At 37.6% G+C, this 14,726-nt stretch overlaps 1 protein-coding gene across 4 annotated transcripts in view; it reads right to left on the reverse strand.

Moving 5' to 3' along the window:
• Positions 1-14,726, reverse strand: part of LOC130168178 (cell adhesion molecule 2-like) — a 145,656-nt gene that overhangs the window by 33,526 nt on the left and 97,404 nt on the right. For 3 of the 4 annotated variants that reach the window (XM_056374822.1, XM_056374825.1, XM_056374823.1), the window contains exon 2: positions 10,902-10,928. The exons of the other annotated variant lie outside the window; for it this stretch is intronic. In XM_056374822.1, the coding sequence (XP_056230797.1) occupies positions 10,902-10,928 (27 nt within the window). The remainder of the gene's footprint in view (positions 1-10,901; positions 10,929-14,726) is intronic. 4 annotated transcript variants of the gene reach the window in all.

The following is a 14,726-nucleotide window of genomic DNA, read 5'->3' on the forward strand; positions in this document are numbered from 1 at the left end:
GATGATTAGATTCTAAAAGGGGAACCACAGAAACAGATGTCTGCTAAAACACAGACTGGATGTAGATGTCCACTCTTCATCCCTAGAAATTCAAGCGAGGGACCCGCTCTGTGCAGCAGGTGTGGTGTATAAATATGAATACAGATGTTCAGAATGGCTAGCTGTTGAGTGTGCATTAATGATAAACTATTTCATTTCATCTCAACCAGCCTCTCTTCATGCTGTTATCAGAATGCAGCTCAGACAGGAGCCTGATGGAATCGGAGTCTGACAATATTAGAATCCAAGAATATGATACTTAGGTTATTGATTTTGCGAGTCTTGCGGTTTGGGTGGGTATCTAGAAAACGTGAATATGAGGAAGATAGAAATCTTTATGACGGCACTTAAAGGGAGGATTAAGAGAGTTAGCAGATGAATGTTAATGGAGTGCTTTATCATTATTGATGATGTGGAAATCTTTTGGTTCTGTTTTGATATGAAAATCACAGCATGCTGGGAAACCAGGTCTGAAAACTCCATCATTAGAGAAGCATGTTGCATATTTAATTTCACTGACTTGTCTAATGACCACTGATATAGGGCATAAGGTGAAAATTCCAAGGAACATCTCTGTTGAAGAGAACAGAGAGTTAGCGGAGGAAGAATGAGCCATACCACCCCAAAAGCCTTTCTCAGTTTCAGCTGACTGCACCAAATAATGGAAAGCAGCGCCTTGATGAATGGCTGGAGAGCAGTCAAGCACACCGCTGCAGAATAAACTGTAAACTGCAGGCAGGATAAAAAGAAAACAAATAACTCAGAAAATAGTTCAAGAAATAACCGATGCCTCCATTCATTACAGAATAATAACAATTATTAATTTTCATATGAAATGAATTCCAGGCAGTTTATCAAAACACAAGTTCACCTCTGGTGCTTGATTTTACAAGGGTTTCTTTGCAAATAGAGATGTTGGAGGTGCTGAGCCGCCATGTGCATGTTAATGAGCGGTAGCAACTTCATATAGTGCCTGCCAATGATAAAATGCCCTCTAAGAACATCTCTCTTCAAATCACATATGTATCCACATTGAAAGCTGAATTTCTGAAATGCTGATAATAAATAAATAATAAAATGTGTCTGTCCTTGTAAGTCATTATTATTCTACTCAATTATTACACATGATATTTCCCTAAATTGCTGTATCACAAAAACGCACATCATTATTCATCTCTTCATAACCAAGCATAAACTGATGAGACAATTTAGGCAATGTCTATTGAAATAATGTCAGGAAAGTTATTTGAATTAATCCACTAAAATTAAATGGTAAAATTAAGACATAAATGGATGAAAGTCTTACATTCTTGTTTCATTGTTTCTTATAAATACTTATGTCACATGCCAAGGTATTCCTTTCATAGTCTCTGAAGTACTTTTGCATAAACAAAGAAGCTGATGATTTACATACACATACAAATTACTTTCAACTACACAATATTTTTTTCTTTTGTAAGGATATTATATTGTACCTTGAATCCCAGACAGCTAGTATGTCAAATATGTAACTGGTTTCATGGAAAACAACAACCACAAAAAAAAAAAAAAACACTTACAAAAAAAAAAAAAAAGTAAACCCAAAAACTGAAAGTTTGGAAGAGAAAATCAAAACTCTTGCATTAATACTCACAAGGTATTTAAACAGACAATATACTCTTGAGAACATAATAATTAATCACTGCAATTGCCAAGACTTGACAAAATTGTAATTAATTGGCTAACGCTACACTGTGTGGCCTATTTGCCAGCATGTTGAGAGAGAGAGAGAGAGGGAAGTTGAACATCCATCCACAGTGTATAAATATTCCGTTTAATTAGAACTTCAGGCCACTTGTGGTGTGTATTCCAAGGTGCACAGAACAAGAAATACCAGATCTTGCTGTCTCCCATGTGAGACAAATACAGACAGCTCTGTGTTCTAACTCAGTGTGAAGTTTTGTAAAAGTGTGGCTCTTATCCTGTTGGATTGTCAGTGTTACTCCTGCTACCTTTACTTGTGCTGGAATAACTCGTCCTCTCTCTACTCCGTTATTTTCTCCACAAGAACTAATAGACATTTGAACACATTTGACATATCCACCAGCGAGCGCACTAGACATTATACCTACTAAATTCTTCAGAGTTCATATAGGTTATAGAACCAACTGCTTTCTCTGTTGTAAATAACTGTGGAACTAATGGCTGTGTCACATCTCTTACAATATAGTCTAGCCTCCTGTGAAGAAGCCTGACCTTGATTCGACCTTCCATACTAACTAAAGGCCCACACACTCGTTGCTTTTTAGCTCAATGACTCTGGAGAAAATCCTTTCAAAGCAACTCTTGGTGATAACAAATGAGGTATTCTGCAAAGATGTGTGCTCTTCAGTGAACATCAAGGAAATAACATGTTTGATCATTTCATGTGAGAGCAGGTAGAGATGAAAGGTGGGCACCTCTGGGAATTTTCTAATGGCGACCCTGATTCCTTCACAGCTTTCTTTACATGTGGTGTACATCAAGGTTTAATTTTGGGACTTGTTTTACTCTTATTACATCATATGTTACAGTCATACATATGTTTCCCTCCAGTACTATATTAGTGGTAGGCAGCTGCAATTGGTGTTTTTTTTTTTTTTTTTTTTTAAACACCCTGCTAAGATGGTGGACTACACAGTTCATAGTTAGACTCACAGAGCCGAGTTTCCTGTCATTTCAATTGAATTCTTTTCATGCTGCTAATAACCTTTCATATGAGTTTAAATGTTGGGTGGCATAATTGTGGTCCAGTGAAGATTTTCTCTATTTTGGGAACCCTGCCAGAATAAAATTGCTCTACCAATTCAGAGGGTGGCATGTTTTTATATCTTCTTGTCTTCTAAGTGTCATGATTTCTTTATTTGTTTTAACCTACAAGCAAACCACATTATGACAGCTAGCAAGGCTTTTGACTGGGACTAAGTCAAGGAGTCATAATAAACCTATTTTGGCAACCATTCATTTTTTAGATTTTTTTTATTTTTTTCAAACTGATGTCAAGATTTTATTGATAACTTTCATGGCTTGTCAAGGCCCTGCCCTCAGCTACATCTCTGACCTTTTGGCCCCTGATGAGTCAGAACGCAGCTTTAACACCACAGGCAGGGCTCTTGGCAGTTGCAAAGTCCAGGCTCAAGATGAAAGATGACTGGATTTCACTGCCAGGACACCTAGACTGTGAAATGTCCTGCCAGACAAGCTCAGACTGCTAAATCAGTATCATCCTTTAAAATCACTTCTAAAGTCCCCTCTGAGGGAAAAGCCCTTTTCAAATTCTAGTTGAAATTGTTTTCATTGCTTGTTTGGTAGGTACTTTTTGACTTCAGATAGCTGGAGTGGTAACAGCAATGGTGGTAACTGCATTAGCAACAAGATTTTTGAAGTACTTGCTAATACTTGTGGGACAAATTCAAACCTGGGAAGCCAGTGCATAAATGGCTTCCAAGTTATGCTCAGTTGTCTACTTATAACCACCACACTAGCACATTTCAGGATGTTTTAATCTTTTATATGCTCACACTGTGGCAAACAATGGTATTTTGAAATTGTAATGACATCTAAGTAAATCTGTTTCAGTCAAACTGGCCTCTGTGATAAAAATCCTTTTTACTTTGGCAACTTGGGAGCAGCAGCAGTGGAAGAGTGCTGGGTTTAACCGGCATACATGGTGGTAAGGGGGAGGACGGGGAGAAACTACACAAAATACCCAAAACATTTCTTTCTTTTTGAAGAAAATCCAGCTTTACACAGTTAACAGCTTCAACTTGAAGGAGTTTAAATCTCATCACAGACAAATTCACAGCAGCGGTATGAAGTGAAAGTTGGCAGCTTCTCATTTTTGTTTCTTATTTCTCAGAGCACAATAAAGGATCATCTGATTGAGCGTTTCATACAGTAGTAGCTTTATTGGTATTTTTATTGTATCATTGTTTGTAAATTGTTTGTGTCTTGTTTTGTTTTGTGTGTGTTTTGAGTTCTGTATTCTTCTGTATAGATTTTATTGTTGAGTTTTTATCTATTTTAAAAGGCCCATTGAAGGACAGGCACTTCAAATTAGCGTAGGCACAAGCACTGTGGTGTGTGGCATTAGTTCATACCATGTACTTCCTATACAAATATATATATTTTTAATTATTGTTTACTATAGTGAAAGCACAACTCTGAGTATATCACCATTCTCCTTACTGAAAAAAAATACCCTTCTTTCGCCATAGGAGCAGTTTCAGTTTCCCCTTGGACTGAAGAGCTCATGTTTCTGTTTCTGTTAACTTAAATGCTTCTGGATTAAACAAGTAGGGCAGCTCTGAACATGTTTAAATACAGTATATTCTTGTAATTGTATGATATGTATTTATTTATTGGCATGGGAGTAGGCTGCTGGGGATGTTTCATATTTTCAATATTGCCTTTGTACAGTACGTGCTGCATGTAAATGCATGTTAGTTACTGTAGGTTGTTAGTACTGTAAATATATCTATTGATTTTTTTCTCCTTGTAGCTTTATTCCTGGGTTTTTGTGCATTATGGTCTGAAATAAATAAATCCAGGACTTCATAGGATTCTTTTGGCATTATACATCACTAGCTCACTTAAAAATGAGGTCAATATACTGTATAGTACTTGATATGAACTTGGTAGGTGTATTTTTCTCTACAGCACTTTTCTTCTTGTGAACTTCACAATTACTCACTGACATGGAATTAAAAAATAAAGGCATCTTAGATCCCCTGAGGCCTACACTTTAATTCAGCATCATTAATGAGGTATTGTCAGACATCATGGTACCACAGAGCCTGACTATACTCAAGAGTAACAGTCTCAATTTATACTATTTCAAAGACTGCTTAGAGGACTGTCTTTTTGCAGCTTCATGTTAGCATCTAAAATAACATGTGCACCCTCTAGAGACCCGGCTGATTCATACAGTAAAGATAATCTGCACATCTCCAAGGTAACAAATAAAAATTGAATCAAAAATCAATCAAAACTCACTGAAACAATAATACTAATACTAATATTTCAGATGCAATTTTAACATAAACTAATAAATTTAATGTAATGCATATTTGTCAGTCAAATAATTCTAATTTGTTTGGATTTCAATGAAACAAGTAAAAATGTTTAAAATGCTTAATAAGCAGGTTTATGTCATATAAACCTGCTTATTGTGTATTCAGATCACATTAGTACTATACTAGTTTGTTTATATTAAATTGATGGAAATCTTATATGCAACTAAAATACCTACATCTTAAATGTTGAGCTTGATATCTTTTTTTTTTTATGAGTGCTGAGGAGTTTTCAAACTCAAACTTGATGCGGCAGCTCAGAAAGACCCATAATCAGGCCTGAGAGTGTCTGTCTCAGGCTGCCCAGATAATGGCTGCCTGTCACATGATTCTCCACAGCAGAATTGATATTATAGCTTAGTATAGCATTTATGTGGTCTTCCTGCCAAAACTAACAACACCCCTCCCTCAAAGGGAGTGAAGTGGATTAGATTAATGCTGACCTTCCTGTGGAGGACTGCTGAAAAATGATTACATGAGGAACCCTGCCTTCTAAAACATTTAAAGCTCACACTTATATCATACTATCATATCATACTAAGGTAAACCATATGTACTCTACTAATCCATTACAATATGTCCATTCTGAGCCTGAAGCACAACATAAAAAACAATGTTTCATTCTCATCATATTTTAATGTGATAATATAATCATGGTAATAATAACGACTATATAATGAGTATACGTGACATTTTCAAAACAAGAAAAGCTTCTGCTATTAATGGCAGCTTTGCCTCCAGCTTATCTGCTGTTTAGTAACAGATAGCAAAACTGCATTTTTTCAGCACATTAATATTCCATACTGTACATAACTGGAATGCACCAACACTTTTTGAAGCACAACATGTAAACAACATGTTCCATTAGCTGGAGTCCAAATAAGACCACCTCTGAAAATTCTTTTAGCTTTCACCAGCTAACTTGTAGCTAGTGCCAGTTTTAGATTGAACACTAATGCATGCAAATGTGTAACCCCTCTGCTGCGATTGAAATAGTCTTGAGATTGCAACAGCTTTATTAGTGGCTGGTACTAGTTGTTAATACATTCGGAGCATATGATAGAACATATAAAGCTTCTGTGAGTAGAGGAAGTGAAGAAGGAATGTGAATATATATCTTAACAGAACAACAGATGAAGACACAAAGACCCTCAGCTTAAATTAGCACAATGCAAATCCACAGGTTTCAACTAAAATATGAAATAGCTAAGAACAAAATGTAAATCATAACTATGCATATGGGGACATTTAAAGGGAGACTACAGAGAGGTGATGCAAACAATATGATTAATCTGACCACATCTATCGTTTGAATAACATCTGAATATGAAATGCTTGCTCACTTAATCATTAACTACTTTCAACTGTAAGTGTTGATAAAGGAAATGCTTCGAAAGTGAATGATTATGGGACTAGACAAGACAGACTGCTTTTATCAATTGGTCCCTGAGGCACCCCCATCGTATCTGATTGTTTTCACCTAGTCTGACCTTTTCTGAAGAGTCTTAAGAGGAAAACGTGGGCAAAAAAATATTTCATGTCATTTATTTCTGTAATGACTGAAAGGTCATATCTGTCACCAAAAACAATCATTTACACTGACAGTGTAATTTAAACCCTATTGCTTCGACATCAGCAGAAAAGCCTCTTATGTTTGTGGCAAACCTGCTGATCTGAGGCCCTCAATAAATGGTGCCATTTTAAGCGCTATCAACCTTGTTGATTGGGGAGATTTAAGCGACTATTTAAGGGCAGCAACTAATTACGCTAAATCTAGATCTGATCCATTAACTGAAGCTAATCTGTAAATTACCTGTCCAACGTGATGCATGTTTGAAAACTGTTCACCTGCCGCTTTGAACACAGTCAGCTTTAGATAATTTCACAATTTAAAATCAACAGGGAACATTTAAAATCTTTCCATGCAGCCCTTTAAATATGCAATTCATTCAGTCATAGAAAATCCATATGTAATTATGGTAAAAGAAAGGCTGTGATTACTTTTGCCCAGATTAGTAATGTACTCCATGTCACTCTCTTTCACACTCCATTTGCATCTAGCAATAAAGTAGAAATGCAAAGAGGATAGAGGACACAATATATGTCCAGATCACTCATAAACAAAAATAGATTCAGATGCAATCTGGCTGCAGTTTTCTATCTCAGCTGCTGTTTTAATTCCTGTTGCAAATGGCTCCTGGGTGTTTTTTGCAAAATCAAATATGAATCTTTCTAGCATTAAATGTGTTCGTGTGGAACATTATCGAGACATATTCCACTGTATGCATCCTTTATCTGCACTGGGATTGTAGTGGGTTTCTGTAATGCTTCCATCAGCTGTAAACAAGAGCGGTTCACAGCAGATCAGACAGACACAATGCACATGTTTCGATGACCCACCACCACACGACAACTGTGTATCAGCCCTGTATTGTATTCACGCTCGGCACTGATAGTGTGATCTTAACTGATGCAGTCAGTTGATTGAGTTGTTGCAGAGGCCGATGAAGCCTGTTACAAAGGAAATAACCAAGACAGAGTGAGCTGTCTGTCAGATTTATCCTCTATCAAAAAGGACATTTGGTGCCTGTTACTGAGTATCACCTGAGCAAAAGTGAACCTCCCTCATCTCAGAGGTGGTACTGAGTGCCGTCCTCCCCTGTGATTTGCCACAGTGGGGGAGGCAGGGGAAAGGTAGGGGGTGGACAATCCTCAGAACTGGCAATAAATATCCCTACTGGGGGAAACTCTTAGCAGTGTTTTTTTCAGCTGTGCAGGGGAAAAAAAGGGAAAGTGGAAAGTGGCAATACATCAGCTTCAGAAAGTGGGTCAGAAATACTGTACTGTCTCCAGGTAAAACAGGAAATTACACTTTCAACTGGTATTACTTACAAGACTGTACATGTGATGTGCCTCAAATGAACTTAGGGATTATGTGTTTTTGTCAGATCCTGATGCTTGTAAGCTTTCTGCTACACACTGAGAAATAAAACTGATAAACTGGCGGCATATTAGTTGTCCAATGTCTACAAAGTGACAAACAAACGCTGACACTGGGACATCAAAAACAAAAAAAATGCTCCTAAGAGTGTTCAAGCCAACTCTAGAGGACTGCTAACAAACTGATAAACACTTTAATTAATGAGAATTTAGCGGAATACACAGCTGATTGTGAATTATGTGGTAAATCTTCTCAATAACCTTGGGTATGGATTTCCTTTAAAAAGTTTAGGAGCCATATGGTGGGAATGAATGAGAATAGTTATCACATGCTCCTTCAACATTACTTACACCGCTCTGTGCGGTAAATAAACCCTGTCTTCTCATGGCATTTCTATACAACTAAACTCCAACACTAGATTATGTGTTCTATAAACGTATTGACAGTGACTTCAGACACAAGGTGTTCTTTTAACCCGAAACACACTCTTTCTCTAACCTTAACCAAAGTGATTTTGTTGCCTAAACCTCACCACAGATAGGACCATGGATGCAAACCCGGTCTCTGGTGTGACAGTTGCGGGGTTTGTGTCCCCACCATCTATCCCAACCATCTGCTCACGACTCCACTGCTGTTAATAAATGTAGTGCTTCATTCAGTCATTCAAAAAAATACATCGTCTCTGAACATTAATGCAGCTAGGGATTAAGTCTCCTATAAAACGCATGTGCTGTTGCAGTTTATTTGTATAGAAATGTCATTTTTAAAGGGACAGGGTTGGATATATGCATTCATTCCCCATTTCCACAAAGCCCACTGAATAATATGGTCAGGAATATGTTGCTCTATTAGATGTTCAGTGGAGCCTTGTCACACTGAGAATCCTCGCCGTGTCCACTTTCAATGTAATACGACCTCTGTCAGAAACACTTTATATGAAATGCCGTTAAATTCACATTCAAGCTGCCCGAATATGCCCTTCATAATGGTTACATAACACAATTGTGAAAACAACCTCTGTTGCTTCAGCTTCATCTTTCACCTCTGACATACGGTTCGCTTGCATTAGAGTTGCTGCTTTTTCTCCAATTTTTGTTTTTCCCAGATTCACTTTTATAAGTTTTCTTTCTACATCCAACTTTTTTTTGTTTTGTTCTGGATGGAAACAAAATGTTTTTCTCATGAAGCTGTTTACCCTCAATGCACTGTGTCTACAGTGTAATAAATGATTCTCCTTTTCTCTGCATTAGTACTAGTCAAAGCACTGCCTCATACACTCAGGTGAGTCCTCAGAGAGCAAATAAATCTCTTTGTGAGGTCTTGGTAAATAAATCCAGAGGCATGTTTTGCATTATAATGACAAGTGCCATGATGATCCTCCATTCTGGCTTCTAGGTCTCATATTTTTTTTGTAACAGTTTCTCCTCAGGTTTCATGGCAATTATTTACATGCAATAGGGAAATGGACAAAATCCTTTCATCAATATTTCAGACTGATACATATGGTTATATTCATTATCTTCATTGTTATTAATAAAAGTTATTAACTGTAATTAGAGTCCTGAAAGTGCTGTTTAAAATTGTTGAACTAGATTCCAGAGGTATACGGATGCTGAATGTGTATCTTCTTCTCTAATTAAAAACGAACCCCCTAATTACTTCTGTAATTAGAAAACACTGCATTTTCAAAAAGGAGAAAAAAAAAGAAGAAAAACCCTCAGCGTTCATTCATGAACATTAACAACATTAACAACATTAATCAGTGGTGTTGGTTTAAGTCCAAAAAATACAAAAGAAACAAAAAAAAAAAAACCTAGACAACCAAACAAACAAAAAATCCAAATAAAACTTGAGTATATGAAGTTGATGGCACATTAGGAAACTAGATTTCATCAACACGTGAAGAACATAAGTGGGCTGCTCAAATTTCAAATTGGTCAACTGTGCACTCAAAGCAAACAAGCCAGAACAACTAACATATAAAATTTTTAGAGGATCCCTCAGTGACAGCACTAACAGTGGCATCAATAAACATACAGGCAGAGCCACTAGGACACTGGGGTATTGATGTTCAGATGCTAGAATAGCATCAGCCAACAAGAACATGAGCAATAACAGCAAATGTATACCAATATAAAAGAAAAAATGGTCTGTAAATGATCAAATACTCTGAAACAGGATTCCCCCCCCCCCAAAGGTACAAGTCATTTGTGGTTGAGCATCAAGAAAAAAAAACACCCTCTGTGCTGGCTTTCTCAGCTCAGTACATAACAAATTTGAAAATGACAATTTATTAGATACTAGATCATAATCTGTGGCAATGAAGTGAATACCTACACCAACAAATATCAGGACAAAGCATTAACTACTGAAAGGCAGCGGGAAAATAAAGAGAATGAAAAGAAGAAGGTCTCCAGTTTGAGCACACAGCATGTCTGGGAAAATCTGGGTAGAGAAAGCAAATGAGAAACACTCTTCTCCTCCCTCATCTACTACTGCGTTGTCCTTGAACCAGGAACAATCCCCCAGCTGCTCCAGTGGAGCTGCACAGTGGCCAAATACAGGAAAAGCATGACTGGGTGAGGCGGGCAGTTCCCTGGTGTGAACATGTGAATCTATACATATGTGAAACAGGTTGTAGCTGAGAAAGAGCAAGCATTTATTTCCTGGGGAAATAAAGGTTAAAAAATGCCCAGAAAGCTTTGCAACAAGCTGTGTATGTTAATGTTTCCTGGGCTCTTGGGGGAGATAAAAGGGCGATCCAAACATTGTTTATTGGGAACTGTGTGCAACATAAATCATGCAGCAAGAAAATGGAGGCAATAACTCACCTTTCGCTTTGCTTTTTGTCCCAGCCACTGAAAGCATGAGGGGGTAAAGCAAGACAACAGCAGGTTAGATAGGTAGCATGAAGGAGCAACACTGATAGCATGATTATTATTTGCTCTATCCATGGTGACAGGATTAAATGTTGTGAATGTGGGAATGTGAGGAGTCTCAATACACATTACAAATACAGAAGAAAAACATGAATGCAAACATCACAGCTTTATTCAATTAAACCATATTAGTCAGATCATTAATTCTTTAACATCTAAAAACCATGTCTTTGTAGCTGGTAGTCCACAGAATAGAATAGTACTTTATACTATTCTATTTTTCTATACACAGTTTAGTGCAAAAGTCTCAACAAACCAGTTATGATAATATTCACTCTTCTATCTGATATGACCCGAATGACAAACCTTACTGCATGTGTCAAAACTGATCATGCTCATCAGTTATGATAACTCATTGTGAATCTATAGGATCGGGGCACCACTAAACAGCACTTAATTAATGTGGTAATGGAACACCAGCCTCACTAACCACGATGAGGCTATGCCTCATGTTGTGACATTTCACTTCAAGACACGATAGATAACTGATTAATTAAAGCCCGGTTAACAGCAGAATAACATAGGGTCAATTTGGAGCAACAAATCAAACTAAACTGCATGTCCACACAGTAAAAAACTAAACCTGAAACCAAAGACTTTCCTCCTCTGACGAGTCAGTGTCTACACAATTTCACAGGTTAAATTTTAGTGGACAAAACCTGTCTGCAGTTTGCTTTCATTTCCATTTATGTTAGACGGTGAAGCTGATGAATGAAGTTTTATCATAATGTATAATAAAAATATAAGACCAACAATGTGTCTCTGTATTTGCAAGTTTGTATAGTCTTTGCTTGGATAGGATTACTGTGTCAATGGGTAATTATGTTAAATCTGGTTCATAACATCACAATGTAACGCTTCATATAGCTAAAGGATCATGGGATATAGTAAATAATCCAAACAATTAAGTGCTGTAAAATTGTTCATCACAACAAAATGAGCAAATCTTTTCCCCTTTAGGGCTAATCTGTGTGACAGTGCCTGGCAAGACTTCTGCTCAATAACTTTCAACTTTCACCTTCTGTGAAAATTACACGGTTCTCAGAGTGATATAGCAGATTGGTAAACAATTTCCTTTCATCATCACTCAAAGGATGGGCGCTTTGTTTGTCTCCAGTGGTTACATAAGGGAAGGTGCTTAGCTGTCTGCAGGTAGAGACACTTAGTTAGGTGTAATGAGGACAGAACGTTGTGACAAAGGCTTTCAGAGTAGAACAGATTAACACTAGATTTGCCGGTAAGATTCAGATTTTTGAAAAAGATTCATTGCATGAACAGCAAAATCAACACTTAGTGTCAGGCCCAGTCCCACACATGTTACCACCCTCCAAACTAACATACTACATCATGCCTGAGGAGCTAAAAGCACTGCTGACATAGAAGAATAGACTAATGGTTTTCTAATGTGCAAAACGGAGTCAAAAAAGCCTGAATACACTGAGAGGTTTTTTGTTTTGTTCACATGAGGAAACAGCTTACCTGCTTACCTGAAGAGAAGATTATAGTCTGGCTGTTTGCTTCAAGTTATTATCTCAACGCAATAATTTTATGGCTTAAAAATCTAAAGGAATGACCGGAGGAGGGAGAAAAATATATTCAGTGCGTCACTTTCATGAACACATCCAAGTATCCATCCACTCTGAGCTATTAAGACACAGCGATGGATTTATCCTATAGCATATGAATAACTCCTAGTGCACCCAAAAGCGAACAGAGGAGGGTAGCAATTTTACAGTGTGGGATCACAGAAAAAAAAACAGCAGTCAAAAAAAGAAAAAAAAAAATCTAGCATTCATGTGTATTTCCCCAGGTCATTAAACACAAGGAGGAGGAGGATCAAATAGGCAACCACTCACCTCAAAGGTGACAAGTTTTTATCTGAGGCTTTGTACACATAAAAAAATAAAAATAAATCATGGAAACACTGCTGTCGTCATGAGAAATCTGTTGCAAGTTATTCACCATGGACATTTGGCTCAGATGTCACACACTCACAGCACACAGCTGCAAAACAGGAAATCGCATGACAAACACAACCCTGAAAGGAAACTCACCGCTGATCCTTCTGTGGGGATCTTGCTTTTTAAAGTCCATCAGTGGAGGCGGCAGGTTCTATTCATTTACAGCTCACATTTGATTTTGCTGGGTATGTTGATGAGATTGCAGGAGCTGTGGTTAACCGTCTAAATGGCATACTGAGCATGCAAAACATACCATTACCACCATTACCACACCAGCTACCATTAGCTTTTTTGTGAAGTGAAAAAAGAAATTTCTTGTTATAACTTGGGCACTGTGGTCAAGCGAAAATCAAGACCTTGGAGAAACTACTACTCCTACTGAAGGAGCCATGCACAGCATTGAGTGGATCTGAATGAAGCTCTATATTGAGTTTTTTTTAAACTTAGGAATAGCAGCTATAAGAACTAAAAATAAATGATTATTTTCACCAAACATATACAGATTTATCTTAAAGTGATTTTTTGGTGTTTCCATGCACCTGTAAATTGTCATTTCTGCTGCAGGAGGGCACTGTTGAAAAAAACAGTTTTTTTTAAGCTTGAATAATTTGGCAAATGGGCCACTCGATAAATGTTTCCATTCATCTGTAAATTACTATGTTACACACTGATTGAATAAATGGTGTAACATTTTGCATTTCTTCTGTTCACCATGAATGACGCCTCTGACAGAGATGTAGGTGAAGCACGACTGGAGGTTTTCCTTAAAAAGCCCTGACCAAATCTGCACTGACTGGGGGTCACACAATGTGCCGCTTCTTGGGGGACGCAGAGGCTGACTGACAAGAACACTTCTTAGCTCCTTGAGAAATAAGCTCCTCTTGTAGTATTTACCTCTTTTCCACCTCTGGTCTACAAATGCATCGTGTGCCGACACATCCTGTCTATAATGGGAAATGTCTAACAGCTAACAGGCCCGCTGTTTCCTTCCAGCTGGAGGTGCCGGTGACATTGTTCACACTATGCACACCTCATTTATTTCTGTTGTTGTCGAAGATAATTTTTGGCTTCTTACCATCCTTCTGCTGCTCAAAGTTGCATCCGTATTCAACATAGTTAAATGCTGCATTCATGTCTCTCCATTGCTGATATTTGAAAACTGCTGGGCATCCATCATAACAATAATGACATGTTTGCAGAGAAGGCTATTTGAGAGGCATGGCTCCGTGTGTACTGAGGCTAAAGATTGTCCTACAATCTGCATTTTTTTCCTCTGAAAACAACCTCCACAAGGACAATTTTGTACATAACCACATAACACATGTCTTTGCATTTCTTTTACAGTCGGCCCAAACGTTCAATAAAAACAGTGATCATTTTGCTCATGACAGTACCCATAGCTGTGGGTGAAATTAAACCTTCAGGAAAAATAGGTACTATTTCCGACTTAAAATGGGTCGGTGTTAATCTGAAGTCTGCAGAAAGGACAAAATGTTTATCTATAAAATAGGTCATTTCTTGCTGATCCTTGAACAAACTCCTATCTGATGAGGGGACTGTGAGGACCGTACCAGTAACATATGCCATTCTCCTATCTAATGGAAAATTCATTGTTTTTGACACTCATTAATCTTTCTGTAAGCTCCCAAGCCCGCGCCTCTTCCTATTTTCTCCTTATGTGGAAGTTATTAATCTCTGACTCCCTCCAAATTTAATAGTGTTGACAGAGTCAGACACCATGATAAGATTCTCCTTG

The sequence above is a fragment of the Seriola aureovittata genome, chromosome 4 (genome assembly GCF_021018895.1).
Source record: "Seriola aureovittata isolate HTS-2021-v1 ecotype China chromosome 4, ASM2101889v1, whole genome shotgun sequence".
NCBI lineage: Eukaryota > Metazoa > Chordata > Actinopteri > Carangiformes > Carangidae > Seriola > Seriola aureovittata.